The sequence below is a fragment of the Rhamphochromis longiceps genome, linkage group LG13 (genome assembly GCF_057381845.1).
Source record: "Rhamphochromis longiceps isolate RC_006_pf linkage group LG13, R_longiceps_female_GT1.1, whole genome shotgun sequence".
In the NCBI taxonomy this organism is placed as follows: Eukaryota; Metazoa; Chordata; class Actinopteri; order Cichliformes; family Cichlidae; genus Rhamphochromis; species Rhamphochromis longiceps.
In genome coordinates this window covers 15,226,114-15,253,911 of record NC_140569.1, presented here as the reverse complement: position 1 = coordinate 15,253,911, position 27,798 = coordinate 15,226,114, and the positions used below count along the sequence as shown (strand labels likewise).

Sequence of the window (27,798 nt, the reverse complement as noted above, 5' to 3'; positions counted from 1 at the left end):
TACATTATAGTAAAATGTTTTATTCAAAAACATCCCAAGTAGATTCATTTATAATATCTTACAAATATCTGGTATGAACACTCAAACAAAAAGGAAAAAAGTGTGAGTGTGACATTTAAAGAGGAACAAGACAACAACAAAAAGAAATAATGACTTGATTGGCAAACTAACTGACAAACATTAAACCCAACCTTTATTCTTATCCAAGCCCTCAAAGAGAACTGTGTCTTGACCAAGCATAAGCCAAAATCAAGAATATGGCTGTATGCAAGGGAGCTGCTGTGCTCTTTGAAACTGAGCTGATGATTCTTTAGAAAAGTGAAATGATTGGACAATGCTACGAGAAGGAGGTGAAGCTAGTGCTGTAATCTGTCTCAAACATCAAGGCTCTCTTATTGGGATTAAACGCTACTAGGCTCATGAGATCGATTTGAAAATAATGGTATGTTCTTACTGCCTTCATTTGAAAGTTTAAAGAATATAATCACACCAGTTGCACGCTTTATTTGGGCTTGTCCGATATTGCAACTAAATTAGTGCAGCGCTACTGAGCTTAATTTGAAGTTACAGATTCATGTAGCAAGGTTAATGATTCCCTATATATGAACTTTTGTGTAATACTCTACAATTCAGTCACAGTTACAAAAAAAAAAAAACCCAACAAAAAACAAAACAAAAATCTAATTATTTCGATCAATAAGGACGCATTTTCACATTCATGGAAGTTAATTCTTGCACGCTTATGGCCAAAAATGTCACCAGCTCTGTGCATCATGGTTCAGTTTGTTCCTCACAAACCACAAACAAGTCTCATTGTTTGTGACTTCGAGAAAGAGGATTGTTTGGGTGTTGCACTTACTCTTCTCAAACTGTTGGATAGCAGCCTGATTTAGCACATGTACGAAGTCGGTAAATTCATTCCAAACATGGTCAGAAACTTTGATTCAAGTTTCTTTTTTGTTGACATTTCCTCAGCTCGACACAAGTGTCACGCTGAACATTTCCCTCTACGTTTCATCACCAAAAAGGTTACGCGACAATACTCTAATGAGGTTAATTCTGATTTCAAACAAAGACCTCCGTGTGGGGAACAAGAGAGGGGCTCATTATCTCCTGAGGAAGAGATTCTGCATTGATGCACAAGACGTGTCCAGACCCAGAATAACTCAACTCAGCACCTCAGAGACATTTCATATGCAACTTCCAATTAGGGAGTGATTTTTCCAGATACTGTTGCAAAGTAAAACTAGCAGATGTGGTGTAGCATGCAACTGAGCATCAGTGGTTGGGCTTTGAACATAGCCGGTGGCGGTTAAACCATGGTGAAAAGGAAACGCTTTAGACATGAACAAAATACAATTAACAGTCATTGTTTCTGGTAGAACAGAGTTAACCAGCTAAGCACAAACTGACATCAAAGAGCACTGACAACCAAACTGGATACGTCCTGTCTCTGCACTTAATCTTGGGAAGACCAATCTTCTGGCAAGGCTGGCGTAGTTGTTTTATACATTCATGGGAACGAGACTGTGACCACGCCACGGTACGAGGAAGGTACCGCTGCAGACAGACACATTACATATAGTACTTACAATCAAGCAAAAGAAGGCACTGGAAACATATTATACCACACTGGATTCTTATGCTCTCAGTTATCCATCTTGAAAAAGATAAAAATCTAAAAATCTTCTCTGGACATCATTTGTTTTTGAAAAATAAAGTCTGAAATGTTTAGAAAAATTATTTTTGCACCTTTGACTCGTTTCAGCAAGGATAGTTTACAAAAATTAAGCTGCTATTAAAAAAAAAAAAAGGGAAAAAATACTTATGGCATTTTGGTTCTTACATAAACCTCTGATTGACCCATTTGCACTAAAAATTTGAGAATATGACAACATCGACTATTCTTTTGTGCTGATAGGGAAAGAAAACTTGTGTGTGTCGTTTTGACAAACAAGTTGAGTTTTTAAAAAAAAAAAGTGTTTAAATGCTTTATAGATGTACTATAAAAGCAGAAATGTATGTTACCTTTGAAATGGAAACAAAAACAAATAAATTAGTGCTCTGTGTCGACAAACACTGTCAGAAAAGAACGAAGAGAGGAACAAGAAAATACTAAGTGGGTCACAGTGCTACCCATGTGGACAAGGGTGTTACTAGAGGTGAAAGGACAGCGCTACATTGGACAGTGCCATCTTCCTTGGTTAAAAACAGCACTTATGGAAGTCACAGTCCTCGCCTGCTTTAACATGATAGGGGTCACTGGATGTCCAGTCTGCTGTACTTCACGCTGTGGTTCCAGTGCAACGCTCGCCACGACAATGGCAGCTGGTAGTTCCGGGGGACCGGGCCGTTCACGTTCTCTTCAAAGTACTGGAACAGTCTATACCACCACACCCGTGAGAATGGGTTACTCTGTGATGTCTCTTTCAGCGACTGAAACACAACAACAACAACAAAAAGGAGAGATCACAACTGAGCCACAATTCCTATTGTGGCAGGTTAAGACCTTGTAATGGTACCTATAACTCACATACACTATACAACTTACGTACTAAAGCACAGGCTCTATTCAGCTTTATTCACTCCAAAACAGCACATTTGAATTCTAGTACATGTCTATGCTACACATGATTTTAGCCCACTAGTATGTGGTTGCTAGGCAACATGACGACATTATAATATATGATATAGATAGGAACCTAGAGGGACCTTTGGTATGTTTCATTGCTCAACTCTTTATTGCAAAAGAGGATTTTGCTAATTTTGTGTTTTATAGCAAGATTAGGCATCTTTACTTTGATGACATTATCTTTGTCCAAAAAAATAAAAAATATAAATCTAGCAGACAAACATAAATGGTACAATCACCTGTTGGTTCGCCATAGTATGGTACCACCAGAAGAGACGTGTAGTGATAAAGTAGGCCACAACCACATCCACAGTGTAGTGGTCATGGGCAAGAAGGATGCAGACTATTCCCACTGCACTCAGAGTCCAGCAAAGCCAGTGATACCACCAGAATCGCTTTGGAGAATCTACCAAAAAGAGAGGGGGAAAAATAAGTTCAAAACACCAGAAAGAACAAACCATATACCAAAAAATTGTTTTCTCCTCCTATGAATTCCAACTCCTGTATCAGCTGGTACTGATGTGTCAGTGTGACCCTACAGCACTACTTAAAGCTTTTCTTCTTTTCACCACTAGATGTCACCACTGTATCAACCAGCACTGCAGTGCCATGTATCACAGGCGAATAAAAACCAGGATTTAATCAAAAACATTGCCACAATATGATAAAGCAGTTAAAAAAGCTACAGCATTTCATCCGCATTCTGGGTTAGCAGTAAACAAGGTTGGTGGGGGTGGGGGGAATGGGGGTGGGGGGTGGTTAGATAATGGTTAACGCCTGCTGAGCAACAGAAACTGTTGTTATGTAACCAAACTACAAATAAACAAACTGACACTAAGATGACAACAACAAAAAAAATGTCGAGACGGAAACACTTCCTCTTCACTTTTACACAGGGTCCACATTTGCTTGTGCTGTTGTGTCACAGTATCTACTCGAGTGTGAAATATCAATGTGATGCCAAAGGCACTAAAACCGAAAGGCTAGTTGGTAAATCGAAGATATATAATATAAGTCCATCTTAATGCTAATTTTAGTAGCAGAGAAAATCGGGGGGGGGAACCCCACACATTTTTAAATGGTTTATGGGACTGTCAAAATCATCAGATTTAAACAGAAAGCTTGACTTTGAGAAAGGGAACTGACCCTAGAAGTAAAATATTACAATATATTCTTAATTAAACTGCAACATAGACAAAGTTAAACTTACACTCTTTGATGAAGAGGTACGTTAGTGTCAGCATGACAGTGTGGCCACTATACAGGTAATCTCCACACATAGTGTGAGCACCTGTGATGGATAGTCCCCCACCGGCAATCATTTTCATTACTCTCCTCATCTGTGCCTCCCAGTTCCCAAGCAGCTGAAAGAAACACAGTCGTTCATTAATTCACCTCTAAAGTAAGACGCCATCGGCAAGTGTGTGCACATAACTTATAAAAAGCAAAAATGTAAAAGTTTGTCGTTGCTTTTTAGCTTTCCTTTGAATTCCCAAATTCCATTATTTTATGACAATTATATTATTTAGATATAGGTAAACCATACTGAAGATATGACAATTGCAAAATACCTGGTTACAAGTGAAAGCTTCTGCAACCATACGCTCATAAAAACGACTATATTGGAAGCAAAATATACAGTGTGGAAAAAGGAGTTTTCACAGGAACCTATGCAGTCCCGTGAAACTGTAAGTACAGCCTTACTGCTTCCACAGGAATTAAGAAGGGTAGTAGCAGCCAGGTTCTGCTAATCAAATACATCTGATTAATAAATCATCAGCAACTGACAATTCCTATAAAAGCAGAGATGTATGCAGTTTGCTGGTCTGGCGCATTCAGGTGTGGGTTTTTTTTGTTTTGATTTTTAGAAGAAAGCCTCTCGTCTCTAAAATGATGCATCTGAACAAACCACAGGACTTGAGAAATAAGACCGCAGTGGAGATGTTTGGTAAAAACCAAACACAGCATGTCAAGACCAACACCTCACACCAAGTGTCAAGCAAAGTAGTGTAGGGGCCTTGATTTAGACTCATTTTGCAGCAACAGGACCTGCACACCTTGCAATCATTGAGCTGACTCTGGCTACGTCCACACTAGCCCGGATAGGTCTGAAAACGCTCGTTTTCACAGAGTTGAGCGTCCACATTGAAACGGGCCAAAACGCTTACGTTCCAGTCCTGCGCATGCGCAAAAGCAAGTGAGAATTAAAGAATTTGAAGAAAAGCTATCTGGAGCATGTACAAACTGATATTAATCTTTTTAAGGGCTGTCAAAATTGAGAGCAATCAAAACAACTGCTGTATAATGCCCTCTGCTATCTTTGTTTAATTGGTCACATGACTGCATCACATGGCTAAAATGTGTCATCGTTTTAGAAAGTCTGCGTTTTCCAGTGTCCACTCTGTGACGGGACAGCTCTGTTTTGAAATGTATGCGTTTTCGAGAGCGTTTTCAAAACGCTGTGTTTTTCCTTGAGGAAAACGCCGTCTCAGTGTGGACGGGAGGCCAAAACGGAGAGAAAACGATGCGTTTTCAAACAAAAACACATTAGTGCGGACGTAGCCTACGTTTAAGTGCTCTAATGTCAGGTGTGAAGACATCTGTCTGACAGTTTGACCTAAATTAGGTCAAGACAGTGAACCCAAGCACAGCAGCAAATCTATAACAGAGAGGCTGAAAGGGAAAAGAATCTAACTGGGTCATTGCAGGATCTAAAGTCTAGACATCAACCTAATAGAAATGCTGTGGCCAGCCATTAAAACAGCTGTGCATAAACTTATGTCCACAAACTCCAGTAAAAGCAATGCTGTAAAGACGAGTGACACAATATATTCCCACATTGTCGGTCGGTCGTTATGTCCTTGGGCAAGACACTTCACCTACTGCCTACTGGTGTTGGGCCAGAGGGGCCAATGGCTCGATATGGCAGCCTCGCTTCTGTCAGTCTGCCCCAGGGCAGCTGTGGCTACAACTGTAGCTTGCCTCCACCAGTGTGTGAATGTGAGAGTGAATAAATAGTGGAATTGTAAAGCGATTTGAGGGTCTCGAAAAGCGCTATATAAATGCAATCCATTATTATTAGTATTACATTGATATGAGAGACCGATAAAGTCGAATACAAAACAAGTCATTACTGCTAAAAGTGGTTCTGCAAGCTAGTGAACCTGCAAGGTTGCTTACGTTCTCCACAGGAATTCTGTGAAAGGTTTTCTCACATGACTATAGTTTAATTAGCAAAGTTTAAAGTAACAATACATGATGAATCCCTTTGAGATGTTTGAACCATGAAAAAAAGAACTGTAATGCTGTAGTATCTGTTAATATCCATAATATTATGTGGATTTTATATTTTCTTTTAACATACAGAGTCAAATAACAAACACATCTTTGTTATTTGAAGACCAACTTCCTCAGGCTTTGCTGCACCACCGGAGGAAGTGGTGTGGTATTTTTACATAACAGCAAAAAGCAACGGTGTACGACACTATCGGGGCAGAAAGGCTGTGTGGCTTATCTGCCATCAATCTTACATTTCCCCCAAATATGTCAACATGAGCAAGGTAGGCTACATGACCTAAACTTTAGTAGCATGATCCTAAAATAATATTTTAAGCTAGGTAAAAGAAGATATTATCCCCACAGAAAGCCTTGATTTAGGGATGTCAAACTCTTGGGCCCAATCCAGCCAACTTTGATCTCAATGGAAGCCCGTTTCCACCACTAAGAAAAGAAAAAGAAAAAAAAAGATCCATAACTCAAAATTTCGAGTTATTTTCTCGAAATTTTGACTTATTAACTCGAAATTTCAACTTATTTACTTGACATTTTGAGAAAAGTAACTCGAAATTTCGAGTAAGCACTGCCAATCAGTAATCTACGTGAATGACGTCATTTCCTTGTTACCCGGAAGCTGAAGCCTTCAGGTACAAATGCTACAGCTAAGCTACTGGTATTACATCCAGTCATGAATGCACAGATTGCTGAGTAATTTCAGCGTGGCTTCAAAAATGATGAAATCCTTGTGTTATTAGCTGAATCACATGGCGTTACTATCAGCAAACGTACTCGTGAAAGCGCCAAATGTTTGCAATCCGGTTTTGAGTGCGCGTTACTCTGCGCCATATGCTTCCAGGTAACAAGAAAGTGACCTCATTCACGTAGATTAACTCGAAATTTTGAGAAAAGTAACTTGAAATTTCGAGTTAATAAGTCGAAATTTCGTGTTATGGATATTTGTTTGTTTGTTTGTTTTTTTAGTGGCGGAAACGGGCTTCCATACAAGTGGTACAGGTAAGTGAAAGTCCCCTTTTTTGGCTGTGTCAAAGAACTTTAACTACAAATTTATTACCTGACATTGTTTTTTCGACCAGTCAGCCAATTCTGGCCCTTGGGCTTTTTGTTTCTCATTCTTGATACAAAGGCTTCCAATAAGGAGATATGAAAATGCTTTCCTAGCATTTGCAAAATAGGAACCCAAAGAAAGTTGAGCAACTACTTGACCCTCCCATGGCAAAAATAGATGGACAAATACAATCAGTGGAGACAACATTTGTTCCAAAATCAGTTAAGAAACAAACTATTCATGCTCATACCTTTGGAGCACATTTAAAGTGCATCCCAGGAACAGGCAAAGTAGTGATGTACATTGTAATACACCGGTACATGTAGAGTGTGCCCACAATGAAAAAGAACCTTCTGCCTATTATTGACCTGGAGAAAAAAAGAAGAGGGAAGAGAAAGAAAGTAAATAAAAGAATAATATATTTCCATTTAAATGAAATTTTAGCTTTGACAAGCTAAAAGTTTACACCTAACTGAGACGGTGACTGTACCTGTGCTTGAGAAGTATCCACTGTATGAGCCAGAGTGCCACCAGGAGCATGCCGTTTATCTCACAGATGGAGAAAGCCCACTCTATCCTATCAAACCAGTCGAAGAACTTATCGGGCAGTGGTGGAGTGTGCTCCTTTGTCGGGACTCTCTCGTGGACAACCGAGATGACAACAGTGGTGGTGACAAAGCACACCACCGCATAGAGGAATGCTATGCCCGTCTTCCCCCACTCAGCAGGGAATGGTGTAGCCTCCATTGTAGGGATAGGAATTTGAATCATGTCCTGGAATTCCTTCAATGTGCCATTTCTGTGGGACTTACTACTTCCGTTGGATATTCCACCAACGTGCCCATTTGCGTGGCCGTTTTTATGAGCCTCCATGTGTGTCTCTAGCTTTAGTGTCTCCAGTCGCTCCAACAGCTGCTGCCCACAATCAGACGACACCAGTGAGAGAGGAGGCTTTTGGAAATCTGCTTCTGTGAGCCTGAGTAAAGCAGGGCCATTCATCTGCTGGAGGGCATCTATGTACTCCGGCATTCCCGCTTTGCTCAACCACTGGGAAACATCCTCTGCTGTCCATGCCACCACCTTCCTCATTTTGGCCAGCGGGCAATGTGGAGGATTAGGATGGTCCTCAGACTAGAGGTTAAGGGTTAAAAGAGATTTGGCTGTTTAAAGGATAGTGGTACATCCTCTCCAGTTTTGGCACATGGTGAGTTTTGCACCTAGAGGGAGCCCAAGCCTCCTCTTATTGTGATGAAGAAAAAGAAGGAAGCAAGATCTCTTAGGGTTAGGACCAACAGATGAACAGATGTGAGTCACAGCAGCTTCCTTCACCAAGCTTTTTCCATACACTTCACCCCTGTGAAAAATAAAATGCTGTGAATCAGACTGCAGTGGTGACATATATATCCATTTCCACATACTCCACCCTAAGAGAAATTAAAACATGATTCATAATGCTAGTAAACGGCACTAAGTCAATTTGCATGCAGACATCCGGCTTAGGCTGCTGCTGGGTGTGGCCTGTACCGGATGCCTGACCAGACCTGCAAGCCTGTGTGTGCATTCCGTTTAATAGAGCAGCATGTTGCAAACCACAGATCAAACCACCAAAGATTTAATTCAGAGTTAGGGTTTCAGATTCAAATAGATGTTGATGGGAGACCTCCCATGCAAACATGAGCACATTATAAGTCTTATCTGCTGAGAGGGTGTGAAAATACACACAAAACATGTCATGGAGTGCCTCTTTTGAGTTGCAACATAAAAGGGGGTTTCTGGTTCAAAATCACTACTATTTGACAAAGGCTCACATATCTGAGGTAAATGCAAAGAAAGAGAAAGTGATGGATAGATGGAAGGAGAAAAGAAAACATCTACAGTGTGAGGCAGGGATTCATCGCTCATGGAATAAGCAGAGGAGACAGGGCCAAACACAGATAAATCCTAATTTCTACAGTTTGCTGGAGTAGACTGTCAAGCTAGCTGACCAAGTAATTCAGGTTGTTTCACAATATTATCAATCAAAAAAAAAAAAAAAAAAAAAAAAAAAAATCACAAAAGTTCATATTCTCTGAGAAAATAACATTCTGCAAGTAAATCGTGCCTTTTACCTTCAACTTAAGTTTTCTTTTTGTAGTGTGCATAGTAACATCAAAATCTTTACACCAGCTAGAAGATGAACTCACGTATCTGCTGCATTTCATTAGTTTGTTTATACACCGCGGTGTAGGCGGCTGACACAGGGAGGCCCTGCTTGTGATTCTGGGAGAGAGATGTACATCTGGAGACAAATTCTGCTCTACCATATGGATGGGTCAACAGAGCAGGAGGATGGGAGGGAACCAGGCTGAGAAGAGGAACTCATAAATCAGAATGAAGGTCAGAGCTGAGCGCCAAGTCAGCCCCACCCCTGTCAGGAGGGCAGTCAGCCAGCAGTCATGCCCTCATACAGCCAGGTCAGCCTAGGCCAGCAGCAGCTAAATACACTGGCAGACTGACCGGTTGGCAGGACAACAAGCTGCACATCAGTACCTCATCTCACCTCCAATCTGCTCAGAGGCCTCTTCATTTAGGCCAGCAAAACAGGGCCAAATAAAAAGGCTGTAAGCTTGGTTGTCTACAGAAGCAGTAACACCTGGCATCAGATTTATTCTCGCTGATGTCAGGGAAATAATTTGACCTAATCACTCAATAATTCCAACGAATACAAAACACTACTAAAAGAAGTGTAAAAAAATTAATAAATAAAGACAATGCTAATGGTACCCCCACGGACCAGCTACGTGACATCCCAGCTGTGTATGAAGACATAGCATGCTGGGAGCAAAGCAGAGCAGCATTTACAACAATGTGTTAACAGTTCACAAGCAAGACAGATCAGAGATTAGCTGTCACTGAGTCAGCTGGGTGCGAACGACCTTCGGTCTATGAATCAGCTTACTTGCAAATAATCTCACACAAGCAAAGGGAAACAACAAACTAATTCTCAAACTAATAAAGTAACCTGTACAATGGAATGCCATGCCACATTATTAGGTACACCTGTTTATCTACCCTTTAAAGCAAATATCTAATCAGTGAGTCACATGGCAGTAGCGTCATGTATTCAGGCATGTAGACACTGTTAAGATAATCTAAGGTTCACAGTACCAGAATGAGGACGAAAGATGATTTAGATGACTTGGAACGGGGCATGGCTCTTGGTGCTGTGACATATGGATGGTAAGGTCAGAATTTGTTATATGCAACATGAAAACATGGATCTGTCCTGCCTTCTATCATCAGTCTGGGTTGCCAGTAATTGTGTGGGAATTTTATTATCACACTTTGAGCATGTGTAAATGCCACAGCCTTACTGAGTACTGCTGATGATAATGTCCATCCCATTATGATCACATCTTCTGATGGTTGCTCCCAGCACCATAATGTGCCATGTCAACAAAGTTCAAATAATTGTGTGAATGCCTGTTTCTCTTTATTCTTTATCCTTTCTTTATTGTTGTTGCTTCCGTACGTTTTTTGCACCTTAACTAGTCCCACAGTTTTTAACCGATTTTTGCCGTTCAAACTTTAAACAATTCTGCTCCTTCTGCTTATGCCGGCTTATAACCTCTATACTTTTTGAGATATTAAATTTTTAATGCAATTATTTTTGCCCATTGAAATGAATGGAACACGTTATCAATGTGGTCACTTATTTTTGCTTGCCAGGCTGAGGTGTGTTTTAGCTCAGTGAGATGAGCAGCTGTTCCCAGACCGGGAGGGCAGGGTTCAAATCCCGCTTATGGCAACGTTTTTTTCAGTTAACAAAACTTTTTTTTTTAACCCTTTTCAACACAAATTTCAGCTTCATCCCTTTTCAGAAGAATTTTCATTTTTTTTCACCCCTTTTCAGCACAAATCCCAGCTTTTCCAGCTGTTTTCAGCAGAAACTCTGCTGATTCACCTCTATTCAGTACAACCTTCTGCTTTTTTTTTTATACCTGTTTTATGCAGAAGTTCTGCTGATTAACCTATTTTCAGCAGAATTTTCAGCCTTTTCACCCCTTATCAGCACAAAGCATCCTTTGCTCATTTCAGCAGAATTGTCAGTTTCTCAATCACTTTTTGGTTTCCTGTACGCCAGTTTGGTTCAGTGAGATGAGTAGTCGCCTTAAGGCCAGGAGGCCCGGGTTCAAACCCTGCTCAGGGCAACTTTTCTTTTCATGAGACAGTTGAACTTTTTCACCTATTGTCAGTACAAATTTCTGCTTCTTTCTGCAGAATTTTCAGTTTATTCACCTCCTTTCAGCACATAGTTTTACTTCTGCTTTTTTCAGCAGATTCCACTACAAGGCATTCACACAGCATTTTCGCAGGAAATGCAACTTTTTCTAGTGTCAAACTGGTTTTGTGAACATGGCATGGTACCAGATCTCAATCCAGTAGAGCAACTTTGGGATGGGATGAAAAGAAAGATTTGCATCATGGATGCTCGCAACAAATGTGGAATCTATGGCACAAAGAATTAAAGCAGTTCTTAAACCAAAAGACAGTCCAACTTGTTACTGGCAAGGTGGACCCTACGAAGTGGCCAGTGAGTGTATTTGCATGGACAAATATTATATTTGAATTTGAAAGATACCACCTTTCAACAATATTTTTGTTTAGTTATTTTGGTACTTAGGTATGGTGCGGTACTTTTTCATTGGCTGTAACGGTTATGTGACCCTATAACTTAAGGATTCTCTGCTAGCATAAGGTGTGTGTGTGTGTGTGTGTGTGTGTGTGTGTGTGTGTGTGTGTGTGTGTGTGTGTGTGTGTGTGTTCCACACACAACAGAAATTACACTAAGGATTGCAAGCAAACAAGCAAAACCCTCAACCTCATATTATTGTGAATTTTGAAATGCAACAAAGATGTGTATGTATGTATGTATGCATGTATGTATATGCATCTTTAGTCGTACACATAAAGCAGTGCAAAGTCCACATCCTATGATGTGACAAGTTAAGCAAGCAGATGTCTTAAAAGATAAACTGTAGATAATCAACTGTGTAGACATAGACGAGGTGTTTTTACTCTGTGTTTTAAGAGGTTTTTACTCTGTGCCATTGATGTTCTTTCTTAACTGATGTTCTTTCTTAACTGTGCAAATTTAACTTCTTGAGCGATGTGGACAGTACTCACATGAGCTGTTACAAGTTTGTAAGTCTCATTTTAATATTAAGTATGCATTCTTCATGAAGATTATTCACCCATTATTGGTTTAGGCAGCTACCCAGTTGATTCATTAAAAGTCTTTGATGCATGGCTGAATCACTTCAGTAACCCACACCAACACAAGTGATGACTTCCGCATGCATTTCACAATGTGGCCAGTTGTGCAAAGATGAAAAAGAAGATGGGGGTTTAAACTTCTCACTGTAGCCCTTCTTCCGTTCTTCAACCAACTATCGCTGTCACTTATTGTTTTCCGCTGTGAAACACTATGATGCCTTTTCAGAAGAGACTGTCTGAAAGTAGTCCAATTTTTAGCCGAGGACTAATATTGTCAGCTTTTCTATTCCCCATCTGGCACGGATTATCAGGTATTAAAATGGTGAATAAACATCACTATTTTCTATATTTGATACAAGCCATTCTAATCCTGCCAGTAAATAACTGAAGCGACTATCTACCAGGTATTTTCCAAAATGGAACACAGCCATTAAAACCAAATGAGCCTAGTACTTGGAATTCAGCATTACACGTAAAACTAAGGCTTGCTGGCCAAAAGCATGTGGGCATGCTTTTCAACTATAAAATTAATAATTAATTGTTGTTTAACAGCTACAAATACATCACATGGTGTGATGGAAAGAAATAAAGAACAAAGGAAGCAACCATCATTGTAAAAGAAGCATTTTGGAGAAGCAGATCATGTCACCATTTCCTCATATTTTCACATGTAAGCTCTGTTGCACACAAAAAGTAGAATTATTCTAACAAGGATAGTTTTAACACAAGTACAGTACCACCCATGAGCAACAATATATCACCAGACAAACATAAACCCACCATCCATAGTCTGGTTGGTGAGCCAAAAGTGGGACCAAGAGACTCATTTACATCAAGACTATGAACGGAGAGTCGATTCAGATCAGTAATTCAAAAAAAGCTTTTCTGAAAACACAGTTGCTCTGCTCGACATTCATTCCTGTACTTGACAGGGTAGACACACTGATGACTTTCTGTTGGGCCAACACTAGATACACGCTTTTTAAATGCTTGAAATGAATTTGAGCTTAAAGTGTCAGCTGTGTGATGCGTTTAACTACTCCTTCTTACGTGTTGCAAAATTTATGTTTGCATGAATGGACGCAAACACATTGTGTTTATATTTTATCTGATTTTATGAATTTTGCTGCACATTTATTTATAAACAAACGGCTGCCTCTTGTGAGAGCTGAAACTTCCCAGCATGATTAATCAGCTTTGTGAAATTAGGAGAAGTACAGACTTGCATATTTTGGGCTGCGAATACAGATGCACACTACAGATGTTACCACAAATAAATGTGCACAGACACAAGTAAACCGGACCCACCTGTGCTGGTTTATCTGTGGATCACTCAAGCTGGAACATGTAGATATGTTTTTTGCAGAGCATTTAAATTTTTTTCCTTTTTGGGGGGGCCAGTTAACCAATGACAAGAAGAGTGGAATGTCTCCAAACCATGTAAAACAATTCAGGGGGCCAAGGTACCTAGCAGCAACAAGCGTGGAAGTATATAAAAAGATCAACAGCTGCGCAGCTATTTTGAGAACAACTCTGCACAGGTTTTGTAGGTGCAAATTATTTGAAGTTAGCCAAGCACATCACTTTGCTTTAAAAGGGCAACTAATGTTAGTGTTATTAAAATTATTTGTGCTTCATTTCTGATTAATCAAATGTGGTGAAATTGCAGTTCTGTTTTTTTATTATAGCACTAACATAAAAGTAACCACTCTGTGTTTCAACTCCAATTATGTGGAGGGGAAAAAATTAATGGATTTCAGCTTTTGATGTACAAGTGTCTCTTATTCACAGCGCCCAGGGTTATTCAATTTGGCTCTTTACTTTTAAACTATGGTAGATTAACTGCTAATGAAAACTGTTAGTTGCCCCCTAACATAAGTTATAATCCTTTTTTAAGCTACATATTTAGCTATTTCTCATTGAGACACAGCTAAGCTATTGCAGTTGAAGAGAAGCCACAGTAAAAAAAAAAAAAAAAAAGGTCCTAATTATATTCTATGCACAAGATTTAAAGTAAAATAAAATGAAATACAGCATTAGAGTTTTCTAACTACGTCAGCTACATCCATACACACATTAGTAGATGTCTAATAATTCGATCAGAAAATTATTTAACTGTAGGCTATAGACTTTGCATGCCACATGACTTGTCTTGAGGAAGGTACACAGTTACTTTTGTTGTTAGGCAGTGATCAATCCAATCTCCATACCAAGCACATTTAGAAATAATGAAGTTACTCTTTTGTCACATGCTTGCATACAAGCAACACTCTTGGACAGAAGACCCTCATGGATGTTGCCTGCTACTGCAGGCAAGTAATAAAACAAAGAGTTGCACCAATTCCAGATTTTAACTTCTTTTTAAACTCTTGCCAAAGTGAGATTTAATTATTTAAATCTCACTAACCTGACATAGATTCACACAGCCACGTCGCAGTAATAACTTCTATTCTCTATAAACTTTCTGAGCTACAGTAGATACAGCACTGTATGCAGCCTAACACTTTTTTTTTTTTTTTTTTTTTTTTTTTTTACACCCTCCGTGCCACTTGTGCGCCAGTGTAAGTGGTGAAATGCACACACTTTCTGATATTCACAGCTCAGAATAAGTACTGATTTATTAAGAGTATGAGGAAAAACTGCCAGCAGATCACTTCGCCACTTTGCACCAATAAATCTCACTTGTGAAAAGCTTGTGTTGCCTTTAACCTCTGTCTGCATGTGATACAATTACAATTTTGTGTAAATGTAAATACAAAACATTTTATGTCAATGGAAGTAAACAAATATGATATTTCCACACAACTGCTTTTAAAAAGAAATGAATCGTTTATCTTCTTCCTGTTCTGTGATCTAAGGGTGTTGGCCTTTTCTTTGTTGAGATTTTGAAAGACTTCTATCCGATTACAATTTTTTTTTTGTACCTTTGGAGCCCACTAACAATGAATGAACAAGACGCTCTCATCTGTATCCCTTTACAGCACGCAAACAAACACCCCCATAGACAATGAAAGGACAATATTTACATAGCCGGGCTAACGTGGCTGCAGTGAAATATTACATTGATAAAATGTAACCCTGTTTGTTCCTGTGATCACATGGTAGTTCAGAGAGCCATTGGAATGAGTTAATTTGGTTAGGCCAACTCCTTCGACTATGGTCCCATTTCTAAGAAACAGAGCCACTGAGAAGGTCAGATTCACGAGAAGAAATCCATTTGCATTCACACTGGTTCTATACTTTAAAACTTCCTTAGTGGTGAATACTCAGGAATGAATAATCTCCTCGGGCTACATAAAATAAAAATGGGAGACGACTGTGTTTTTTAAAGTCCTAGCACTTTATATCAGGATAGACATGCTACCAAAGTAAACATCCTTGCTTTTGCACAGTTGCTTCTTAATAATACTTAATCTATGCCATGAACACACTCAACTTTCTCATTTAACCTACAGCTTGATGTTGCTTTCTTAAAATAACAGAATGTGTATTTAGTGTTGCAGAGGGGCATGATCCCTTTGAAATGCGACCAAAAATAAATGCAAAAACCACAATTGCAAGCATCATATCTTGAAGTGACCCAATCAGCTTCAGAAGCCACGTGAAATGCAGAACAAGATACAGCCACTAGAAAGTTTTGCATAATATTGCAGTGACAGTGACAACTGTCATGACCAGACTATGAACTGTGGTTATAACTGCATGACTGTAGGTATAGTACAAAGTGCCCATGGAATGATACTGTCATTAAAATGAGCCGTTTCTACTCCTTCCTATTCATTCACTCTTGAATGAATTCAATTGAAGTTGTTGAAATATTACCTCCATATCATTATTTTACTACTTTATGTTATGAAACCTACAACATATGCTGTTCATACCTTAAAAATCCTGCTATCACAAAACAATGTTATCTCATATCAATCTGTTAATTGACAGTGCAAGGGTGCAAAAATAGGATAGGTGTTTGCACAAGTCTCTGGGGGAGCTGAATGTCACAACAACCAATGTACTGAGAGTTTCTGTCTTCTAATGAGAAAACCACCTGTGGCTTTATGGGTCATGGATAAAGATGATAGGCCCATACAGCCCCAGAGGATCATCACACAAATTAGCTAGATGCTCTGTTCATCTGTGTGTGGTGTAGACACTTCATAAATTATATCTGGGATAGCACAGAGAAGACTTCTTGTCAACAGGGAGTAATTAGTGTATTACCCAGCATTGACTACATATTATCAACAATCTGACTACAAAGACGAGTCTCATAGCTGCAATGACCTAGCAGACTTGGGCAGAAAATTCCCAACTTGCCAATAATGTTTTCTGACTGAAACTAGAAAATTGATAGCTCATGTCATTTAGAAAAATCGTAAAACATTTAAAGCACACTTTAAATGCCAACAAAGCACAATGATGATTCTCAACTAGCCTGGACTTTGGACTTTTAAGGATCATTAACTTACTGTACTCCAAGTCTTCTGGGTCTTTGCAACCTCAACAGTCTTTACGTGAAGAGGCAATCAGTGCGCCCTTTTGATATCCTCATGGCAAGGAAGGTCAAATGGAAGGAAAACAGCTACTTGCTCATCTATATTAACGTACTATTTTATTTAAACTATGTATGTGACCTCCTTAATCCATTAGGTATAAAAGTGTATGTTAAAGGTTTAGTCATGTGGAAGCTAGGGCAACATGAACCAGACAAAATTGTATAGGTATGATTAGTCTTAAAGCTCATTACCATGTAGGCTCAAACTGTATCTTTTGCAGTCTGCTTCCTCATTATACGACTGACGTAAACTGAATGGGAAATCATCTCTTACTTGACTTTCTAGCAATGCTTTGTGTCTACACAATTTGTGTTTCATATGTCATAGCACTGGTCTGCCTTTGGTCACTGTTATACCAGCTACCCCAAGTACATTACTAGGTTCATTTTTCCTTGTAAAACAGCCTAAAATCTACAATAAGGCTGCACTAGTGGTGGGCGATATAAATGATATACGATAGAAACTATATCAATTTGGCCAATAATAGAGATTTTGACTATATCGCGATAGCGCATGTTGATGATGTCATCAAGCTATGCCTGTTTTGTTCAAAAGCATCGCAGCGGCTACAACCATTATCATCTGCAAATTATGCCGGGTGACAGTCATAGCAAAGAGATGAAGCACTTTTGAAATATGGGGAAAGCCAAAAACTGCGCTTCCACCACTTCCGTAACTGATTCATTAATGTTGAATTCTCTCGCAGCTGTTCTATTTCCATGTTGTTGCAGTATATTAATAACTAACCTCGTATTGTGGATAAATAATCTCAGTTGTTCTCCTGACTGAAGTTTGGCCCGTGTATAGCACCCTGCTATGCGATTGCATTTGTCTCTAACCACCAGAATCCCTCACGTTAACTTTTATCGAGTGGGAAAAAAGTTGGCGTTCATCCTCCAGCTTCACTGTGCTAATGTTATGCTAACATAGCTGTGTCGCTAGCAATCACGTAGGACAACATTATATACCAGGTAGTCCAACTTTAGTAACCCTGCAAACGCCACTGCTGTTTAGTTTTCTGTTTTCATTTATGTTGACATATTATGTTAAGTGATAGCAGAGCTGTACGTTTGAATTAAAAAAAATCTCTCAGTCACAACATGGTATGTCATGTTTAGGTGGAAACTAGCGAGCTAACTTCCTGTTAACTTCTAATTCAGTTAAATGTAAGAAATTCTGTTTTCATGGATGCCTGGATGTTAAACTTAATTGTTACACCTGGTAAAGCAGCAAGGCTGATGATTTTATTAAAGATGAAAGAATTTAGACCGTTTTTAACTCTCAGTGTTTGTTTGACTTTGGGACCTGAAGAAGACGGAGTTTTGGACCCAGATTACAAAGCGAAGCTCCTCACTACGGCAGCCGTAATGCTCTGACAATCTATCAAGCAGTGCGGCTTACCAAAGTTGTACTAAAACATTTTTTAACAGATTTCTGCACGCCAAAATCGGTTCGAGGTCAGTAAGCACAACCAGAATTCAAACATAAGGCACACTCTCGATTTTTGAGAAAATTAAAGGACTTTAAGTGTGCCTTATAGTGTGGAAAATACCTTATACAGAAGAAAAGAATATATCGCGATATATATCGTTACTACACGTGCTTCAAATTATACCGCGATATGGATTTTAGGCCATATCGCCCAGCCCCAGGCTGCACCGTATCATACAATCTGCAATAATATTCTTATACATTTTTATGTAATAGAAAAGTGTTATACTATGCATTTACATGCATAACACTGACACTAGCTGATGTCTGAGTGAGAGACCAGCATGTCAGCCTATGCCAATACAGTACCTAAAATTGTAGCTATTACAGAGGACAATACTTTGTTTAAATGTTTAACAGGAACAGTTTTCTTACATAATTTGCGAAATCTGTTTCATCACTTGATAAAAAAATAATAAAATAATAGCTCCACCAAAGCACCACAAGGCTATAACGACATGTGACGAGATGCAAGCAGCTGGTAAGGTGCAGCCCTAAGTCCGATAACTAATATGGGATGCAAAGAGGAACCGGAGCTACCTGAAAGAAACCAAAAAGGAAAATAGCCAGCTCAGATGTATGCGAGGAAAATATAAGCCATTAAAAGGCCTTCAGTGGTAGCTTGATCTGCTTAAAATGTCTTACCAACAGACCCACCCATCATGCTTGCCAACATGTGTTTGTCATGGCCCTGCATCAACTAAAAACTTAAAGCTCACACATCAACTCCAGTGAAATTCCTACTTATGCACTGCCCTTTTGTTGCAGAATTATTAAAATGCCATCTTGTATTTTGACACAATTTCTTTCCTGACATTTCCGTGCTACTAGCCTAGATTTCTAAAAGCTGTTGTAGGACACAAGAAACTGGGGCATCATGTGAGTGGTGGTAAAATTTCATGTGTTTCTAATTATGGCAGAAACAGTACTGAAGCTCTGCATTTTACTTGGCCCATAAATGCTTAATTAAACCAATAGCAGTTGATCAATAAAATGTAAAGTCAACTAACACGTGCATTAGCTACTAGCATTATCACATAAGATTGCATATTAAAGCACAAATATGCTAACTATTTTCAGTCATCAAATAAATATCTAATTTTTTAAATTATAAAACCTATGAAATAAAAAACAGAAACTGAATATTAACAAAAATTTACAATACAGAATTAGTTAGTGTAAGTGGTACTATTACACAGAACTAAGTTTAAACTAGGCTAAGTTACTGCTACCCAAAGGGAGCACACAGTGGGGATCAAGCCCTAATTAGGAAGATTTTAAAGAGTGCTGAAACTCAATGCCAACCTTGTTCTGAGTCATTTTGATAATGACAGCAAACAATAGACCTTAATTTTAGTTAATCCCAGCAGTGTTAGAAATGAGAGGCTGTTCAAAAGAAGCTGGTGTTTTAGTTAAGCAGCCAAATATGCTGAACCATACCTATTAATATAACAAATGGTCCTTTTATCAGTTTTCTGATTTTGCTGGTGTTGCCTTATTTATGTGCAACTACCTTTTTATATTCAGTATATAGCATTTAGCTGCTTTTTCATTAACTCTTTTTAGCCTAACATAGAACAAGCCCACCAGAGCCTATCTTTACATTTTTATATGCTGTTGTGCCATTCTTTGGAACATTTCAAATGGCTATGAATGAATACAACTGTTATATCCCAAATTAAACTACAAGGAAATTAAAAATTGTTTTTGTTTTTTGTTAGGTTTTTTTTGTTTTGTTTTTTGTTGAGGTTCTTTCTTTCTTTAACACAAACATCCAAGCTGAAACTCAGTCAAAAGTTTCTTAGTGTAACTCTAGGTCTCTTCGCCACTTTTGCAAAAGGGACCTCATGTTTCCATTACTTTAGGCACAAATCTCACAAGGGCCACAAACAAGTACTTCTGTTTTCTCTTTATCGAGTCAGAGCAAATTGGGAGCCATCCAATTTTTAATAGAGTCTTGGCACCTATGCAAGATCTAGAACTTAGAAACATCTTGAGGTTTAAAAGAGATATGTAATTAAATGTCATCTGTGTATCAGTGATAACAAATGTGGACCATAAGGACCATATATATCAGAAACTATAAAGGCTCCAAAATAGAACCTTGTGGCACACCAAAAGCACAAGAAGTGAAAGAGGCGGTGAACTTAGAAGTAGCCACCAAAAAAGAATTTAGAATAATTCAGTGAGATATATAGAGTTAAAAAAAAAAAAGAAAAAAAGAAAAGAAAGAAAAATAAAGAGGATTTTGAAAATTCCAGCCTATGACCAGAAGGCACATGATGTAAACAGACAGCAATACAATTATTAACGGGTGCTTAGAAATTTGAATAAAAAATTTCCATCTTAGAATCAGTAATCGTTACATAAATATTAAGAGGGACCATGTGTCAGACTAGTTTGAATTTATGGTTCTTAATACCCATCACTAGACAGTAATCCTGGACAGTACTCCAGTCAAAGCCATTATACATGAACACAAGTTATTAATAGTGTTATGTACCCAGTAGCTACACAACATAGAAAGTTATTAACATATTTAGTTACTTTCATGTTTTGTTTTTGTAATTACATAATTACATCATGTGTCAGTGTTTGTGTTTCTCTTGTTTGTTAGCTCAATTTTGGTCACTTCTGTTAGATAACTTACTTCACCTTATATGTTGACATTGTATAGTTTTTTCCGCTAAACTCACCTCTTTTAATGGCCCAGAACTATGACTTCCAATTACAATTTGATCGGTTTTCCATTTTTAGGTAAAACAAAAGACATTTGTTTCAAAAACTACACATGTGACCAAATGTTTAGCCAGTGGCACCAACATAAAATCATTGAAATAATTTATTTACCACTAAACATTCTTTAAACTTACTTTAAACCTCACCATATCATGAAAACATTTCAAAAATAATCTATATAAAAAATGAAGCAGCAATGTGCATGAGAAACAAAATTTTGGCTATGACTGCACACTGTGTTACTAACCACCTTGGCCCTTCACAATTATTTATTCTGAATGAAGGGTATTTAATCCTAGTGTTGCAGTTCAACCCCACTTCAAAAGCACTGACAGAAGGACTGTGGCACCTGACAAGTTTACAACTTATATAGTTTATGCCAGTACAAAATAAAACTCTGCCACACACACCACCCCCTGGTCTGAAATGACTTTAAAATTTGTGAACAAAATCCTCAAAGAGGTTAAGCATATTACTATAGATTACTACATTTCTAGAGAGAAAGGTAAGGATAGCAGGATAACATTAGTCACCTTATCAAGCACACCTGACAATCTAAAGCACTCTAGTACGGTGCTGGGTCCACTTTTATGATGCCCATAATGTTCGTTTTTCCCCGACACTGTCACAGCTGTGTTAATTGTTAACCAAGACCTCCATCACCTCGACAGATATATCAGAAATCGCTGGTTGGCACAAAGTCACGTGGACTGTTAGTAAAACTTTAAACACATCAGCAAACCCTAACTCCACATATTACATTAATATAAAAAAATTATTAACATTAAATACATCAAGTATATTTTTGACAAATGAATGAATGAAGAATAAATGTAAACTTAATTAATGGGGAATAATTCAAGAGTTAAATTTTATGCCCAAGAGTGCGTTATTTCAGTCTGCCCTGCAGAGGTAACGGAGAAGTAATTTTTATATGGGTATCACTATTACAACAAAACAAATCCACCCAAACCACTACACCAGTATGCAGTATGCACTGCTAACGCGCCCAGTGTATCTTTCACAAAAGGCTTTATTTACTAAAACTCTGTGGTGAGTGCACATGCAGGCTTCTTCCCCCCTTTTATCTGCTTTTCCCTGTCTTGGAGTTTGTGTCTCACTCGTCTTCCTCATCCTGCTCTGTTCATAACTGTGTCTCTCCTCATTTCCTGCCGCTGTCTGCTTCTCTCTCTTCTGCAGAGGCTAGACCCAAAAATTTCCCTAAGCTTCCACTAACAGTTTGTCGGCACATGCAAACATCACTCATAAGGGTGCTACTGTCAGTTAGATTCAAAAATGATGTCAATGTCAAAACCTAGACAATGGTGCTATCATTAACAAAAATAATAATACTTACACCACCTCATACACTTTAATTGCTTCCTGTAACCAACATCATTGATAAACAAACAAACAAAAAGTAGACCGTTTGTGTGTCTGTGTTAGATATTTTTAATTTCTAAATTTAAAATTTAAAATGAAAAACTGGGGGGGGGCACACAATAGTCAATGACAGCATGGAAACCCCATTTCTTTCCCAGTACTCGAGGAAAAAGGAAATTCATGGTGGTATTGTTGTCCAATCTGTTTTTCATGGCTGTGCCTAGAGGAATCACATTTTTTTACCCCTTACTAAACGAAAAAAATCTGTTTTCTTGCTTGTCAAATGCTTGTTCAATGTGTGGCATGCTTCCCTTGTGCAATGAGGCGTTCTCTGCAAAAGCTCTGAGTACAGTGACAACAATAAACCCCATTTAACATTTTGCCTTCTTGACACTGGCTGCAGTCACACTGTTTATCGCAGTGAAGAGCTGCTTTCTCAACAGTTTCTTGGCACAGACATCTCCCTGTTCACTTCGTTCACTGTCTCTTTTGACTGGTGAAAGTCTTCAGGGCATTTCCTTGTGCCCTGTGTGGATATCGGTGGTCATACACAGCAAATGAAACAGATTTCGGTTTTGTTTCTTCAAAGAAGCTACAATTATTTAAACACTTCTGTTTCCTTAAAGTGAAGTGGGCTTCTCTGTTGCAGTGTGTGGAAAACAGTGCTATGTCAGGTCCCACCTCTTCTTCTTCTTCTTAAGAGAAGCAAAACAGATGCGGCTGTTATTCAGCCAAGAAGCACAGGGCTAAAACAAATGTTTGACCATCTTTTTCTCTCGGTTAATATTTACACAGAAAGAGTAAGAGTAGTACAGCGAGATTGGTGGAAAATACACCCACTCATCCGCCGTCTCTGTAACGGGCACACCTGAGATTTAGCTTTGCATCCAAATAATGGTTGACTCAAGTGACTTAGCGTGCTAAAAACACCGCTTTCATTCACACCAAGGCCTTAGCAGCCGCTCTGTATAGTGTGGCTTAAAAGCTTATAGTCTGACCACCTAAAAATAGATAGACAAGCTGGCGTCTTTAGTATTTAGCTAGCTAGCCTGCTAGCTTGGGCTCTTGTATTGAAAGCGAGGGTCTGGGAGGACAGTAAGCAAGTGTGTGTGTGTGTGTGTGTGTGTGTGTGTGTGTGTGTGTGTGTGTGTGTGTGTGTGTGTGTGTAGGAATAAAAACTGCACATTAATAACCAGCACGGGTTAAAATTACCACACAGAGGAGTGTAGCCGAATCCCGATAAACGATAACGGGACATGTTTAGTCGAGAAGAGTCGATAAAAATGTTTCAACACAAGGCCAGGGAGCGCTTAGTGGGCTAACGCAACGTTTGGAAATACATGGAAAAGATAAGAAGTGGTCGCACAAAAGAGCAGCTGTTGCAATACAGCGGTTTACCTTTCAGTTTGTAGTTAACACATTAACTTAGGTTAACCTATCTCCACACGACTCGGAAGCCAAAGTGTTAACTTAACAACTAAATATGGAACAGAGAGGTATCTTTCGATAGCTAGGTTCGTTTTCGACATTAGATAACTGTATTGAAATTGCCTTACCGTTGAAATGTGAAATGTTTACGGACCTCTTCTCGACTCGTACTGCTCAGTACCGCAATGTGGTGGTCTGTATCTTTTGGTCAGTAGGGTAGGCGGGTTAGCAGGGAGTTCCCCACACGACGTCATCGAGTGCTGCCTTCAAGCATCAATGGAAATCGCACAATTTAAAAAATGACGCTTCATGCCAATACAGCAACGTGACCAACGATGAGACTCAGCAGCACACGACTCCCATTAAGCATAAAAAAGCAACAAAATTGACAACCTACAGCATATTTGTTTTTAGCAAAAGATAGGAATGTTTACATGTTTAATTTATGATTTACCAGCTAAGTCGGAGCATTTAAACACAGCAACAGTGACAACTACAGTGAGAGAAAAATGCAATGTTGTACAGGAACACGCCAACCCCACTCATTTTCATCTGAGGCCATCTATTGGTGAAGACTGGACTCTACTTAGTAAGCCACGCTTACTTTCAATTCTATGTCAGTCTTTGATTATTTCTGAAGTTATGAATTATATTATTATATTATTTCTAAAATTGACCTTACTGTATCAGTAATACCAAAGCCTTCAGGACATCAATCCAAATCCTGATCGACCATAAACAGGAATTTTATAAAGAACTTTGCATTAACAAATGTGTGACTTTTTCTTTCTAGCTAATGAATGTCTTTTATTCATCTCCTAGGACCTAACCCTAATTTGTATAATGCAAAGCATACTGGGCACCAAGAAGTCATAAAAACATCAACAAACATGCCCAACCTTTCACGTTAAATATGTTTTCATTTCCTGTTTGTTCAAAACTGAAATGAAAATATCTAGTGACAAGTACTGGAGGAGTATTTAATGAATTATAATTATGAAAGACAAAGAAACAGTGACGCATCAGTAATGACTGGAAGGGACTCGGGAAGTCAAAGGGGAATGGAAAGTCCTTGGAATTGGAACATGTGTTCTGAGGAAATCAGGGTAAATAAACTGCACTGGACTTTGCTCTGTCCTATTTCTGATGGCGTCACATTGATTTTTTATTTTTTTGCTCTCTTCAAACGTGCATCATGCTGACTTTTCTTTGGAAATTTATAGTGTTTTATGTTTTTTACACCTCTGGGTTTTTATCTAATTACGTGACGTTCGAAGATGAGGCTAATATACCAGCAATCGCCAAATATTTCAACACGAAAGGGAGGTACGAGGAGGTTAACCCGTATCTCAGAGAGGACATACTTGCTGTAAACAGGTCAATTTTACAGCCTCCACTGGATGAATGTCAACAAATTCATCTGACAGCCATAATAAGACATGGCACAAGATACCCGACGACCAAAAATATTAAGGAGATGCAGCAGCTCTATAACATGATCCTGCACAATGCCTCAGGAGAACAGAGCTGGCTGCACGAATTGCAGACCCAGTGGAGGATGTGGTACACTGAGGACATGGACGGACGACTCGTCCAGAAAGGTGTGGATGAGCTGAAGCACCTGGCTGTCAGGCTGTCAAAGCTGTTCCCCTCACTGATTTCAGAGGAGAAGCTTCGAGGTGGATTCATCAAATTCATAACCAGCTCAAAGCACAGGTGTGTCAACAGCACACTGTCCTTCAAGGCAGGACTAACAGAACTGTGGCATATTAAAGGTACGACCATGATTATTATGATGGCCCCTTTATGCATAACCTGTTGCTCATTATAATCTGTTGCTTTCCTCTGTGCAGATATGGAGTTTGATCACGCGGTGAATGACGCTCTCATGAGGTTTTTTGATAAATGCACCAGGTTTTTGGAGGAAGTTGATAACAACCCATCAGCTGTGACAGAGGTGGAGAAGTTCAAGCAAGGGCCAGAGATGAGGAGGGTCCAGCAGAAGATCGCAGACATCCTCAACGTCCCATACAGTTCCATCACATACGGTTGTATCTACAAAACCAGACTGAGTGTATTATCTGCACTCTTATTATCTGTATTAACAGAGCAATGCCTTATTTATAATATCATATATCTTACATCTAAGGTGCTTCAGTGTTAACTTCATTCTGAGCAGTCAGATGAAGGCTGCTCTCTAAACGCTTCCTAGTTCATTTTGTGAGGATGCCACCTCTCTGGAAGAGAAGAATCCATGTTTGAACAGCCTGTGTTACTGAACCACTTAACATTTATCTTGCAGATGTGGCTGAGGCTGCATTTTACTTGTGTGCTTACGAATTTGCAATTAGGTCAGTGAAGTCCCCCTGGTGTGAGCTCTTTGACGAGGACGATGCAAAGGTAGGAGATAGCCATCAGATATATTAAGTGCAGATGTTTATGAGGTTGTTAGAGAAGCCAGAAGAATCTTTTGTGGTTTAAACAGTTGAACATCTTGTTTCAATTTTGAGCATTTATCTGGTTTAACAGGTTATTGAGTATGCAAGTGACCTAAGGGAATTCTGGAAAAGAGGCTATGGTCATGATATTAACAGCAAGGCAAGCTGTATCCTATTTCATGACGTGTTTAGCCGAATGGACAAGACGGCCACTCAGAATAAGTAGGTGAACTTTTAATAACCTGTAGGTTTTTGATGCCCTTGATTAAAGAAATACATGAAACAATTATGTTTACATAACTAGAAACCATTCATCAAAGGACAATTTTATATGGCATTGGGATGGACTCCAGAGTCCCGCTTTTGTGTTTTCTTTACAGTTTATCTTCAGATTTACAGCAGGAACTGTAGCTAATTTTAAACTTTCTTTCTCCTCTGTGCGGCAGGTTGGGACAGCAGGTGACTGAAGCTGTGACAGTCCAGGTGGGCCATGCAGACACCCTTCTTCCTCTGCTTACCCTTCTGGGCTTCTTCAAGGACAGCGAACCGCTGACATCAACCAACTATGCTGCACAGGCCCATCGCTCATTCCGCACCACTCACATGTTGCCCTATGCAGCTAACTTGGTCCTGGTGCTCTCTGACTGCGGGGGAGGTGACCTCAGACTACAGCCGCTGCTCAATGAGAAGCCTGTAACTTTCCCCGGTTTGACTAATCGGTCTTCCATGCCGCTCTATCGAGATGTCTTAGAGCACTACAGTGATCTGCTCAAAGGCTGCGACTTTGAAACCGAGTGTCAGCTGTTCAAGCAGCCTGCTGAAGTTTAGGCAGATATTAACAGAGGTCTTGTTATTTCATTTTTCCACAGTGGAATAAATGATAGGCTCCTACAGTAAAAACGCAACTGGCTGAAAAAGCTTTTATTTCTAAGTGTTCCATCTTGAAGCGATGACCATCTTTTCTTAAGCTCTGACATTAAAGAAATAAATGGACAAATATGCTCTGTTTTATTTCTATTAATTTGTTTAACGAAATGTTCAAGAAATCTTCTTTTATAGAAAAAACCCCCAAAAACCTTTAAGTAGCTATAAGCTTCCATGATTGCCGATGGTATATGATTCATTCAAAACTAAATAATAATAAGACATTTTTGCATTAGAGGAGTTCGCATCTGTGGAGTCATAAATCCAGCATAAAGGTTAACAATAGCAGAAGATAATGTCTTTTTTTAAATGTATTTATTATTTATTTGCTTATTTATTCCCTGGCAAGGGAGAAGACACTCTCCCCATCCCCCACCACCACACCTAGCATGCAGACACACACATATTTTGGCAACACACATGAAAGTATTTCGCAAATGATGTCTCAGTTCTGCTTCCCATGCTTGATTTATGTGATTAGAGCCTGTGTTTCAGTGATTTGTGATGATGTGACACACACCAACAATAATTAATAACCGTTGTTTGCTTACTCCAGCATCTGCCTTTGCTGATGCCATTGGCAACAGGCAGTGTATATTACATTAAAAAAAA

The 27,798-nt window shown here is 39.0% G+C and overlaps 2 protein-coding genes across 2 annotated transcripts; one reads left to right on the top strand and one right to left on the bottom strand.

The window, feature by feature from the left end:
- Window positions 1-24,066, bottom strand: LOC146655537 (phosphatidylcholine:ceramide cholinephosphotransferase 1-like). Its single transcript, XM_085427947.1, has 6 exons — window positions 23,953-24,066; window positions 7,465-8,328; window positions 7,225-7,342; window positions 3,843-3,996; window positions 2,872-3,038; window positions 1-2,436 (listed from the first exon to the last, which is right to left on the bottom strand). The coding sequence occupies exons 2-6, from the start codon at window positions 8,061-8,063 to the stop codon at window positions 2,260-2,262; spliced, it is 1,215 nt and encodes a 404-aa protein (XP_085284073.1). The 5' UTR covers window positions 8,064-8,328; window positions 23,953-24,066; the 3' UTR covers window positions 1-2,259.
- Window positions 24,067-24,947: 881 nt separating this feature from the next.
- On the top strand, window positions 24,948-27,250 carry LOC146655536 (multiple inositol polyphosphate phosphatase 1-like). Its single transcript, XM_085427622.1, has 5 exons — window positions 24,948-25,599; window positions 25,678-25,872; window positions 26,127-26,224; window positions 26,354-26,484; window positions 26,709-27,250. The coding sequence occupies exons 1-5, from the start codon at window positions 25,020-25,022 to the stop codon at window positions 27,088-27,090; spliced, it is 1,386 nt and encodes a 461-aa protein (XP_085283748.1). The 5' UTR covers window positions 24,948-25,019; the 3' UTR covers window positions 27,091-27,250.
- Window positions 27,251-27,798: the final 548 nt, after the last annotated feature.

What these genes read in the sequence shown, in the direction of transcription:
- LOC146655537 (XM_085427947.1), bottom strand. Translation starts at nt 8,063, where the DNA reads ATGAGGAAGGTGGTGGCATGGACAGCAGAGGATGTTTCCCAGTGGTTG. An exon ending in ACTTTAAATGTGCTCCAAAG is followed by an intron (nt 3,997 to 7,224) that starts GTATGAGCATGA and finishes TGTTTCTTTCAG; the next exon opens with CTGCTTGGGAACTGGGAGGC. An exon ending in ATACTATGGCGAACCAACAG is followed by an intron (nt 2,437 to 2,871) that starts GTGATTGTACCA and finishes GTTGTGTTTCAG; the next exon opens with TCGCTGAAAGAGACATCACA.
- LOC146655536 (XM_085427622.1), top strand. Translation starts at nt 25,020, where the DNA reads ATGCTGACTTTTCTTTGGAAATTTATAGTGTTTTATGTTTTTTACACC. An exon ending in AGAACTGTGGCATATTAAAG is followed by an intron (nt 25,600 to 25,677) that starts GTACGACCATGA and finishes TCCTCTGTGCAG; the next exon opens with ATATGGAGTTTGATCACGCG. An exon ending in AAGACGGCCACTCAGAATAA is followed by an intron (nt 26,485 to 26,708) that starts GTAGGTGAACTT and finishes TCTGTGCGGCAG; the next exon opens with GTTGGGACAGCAGGTGACTG.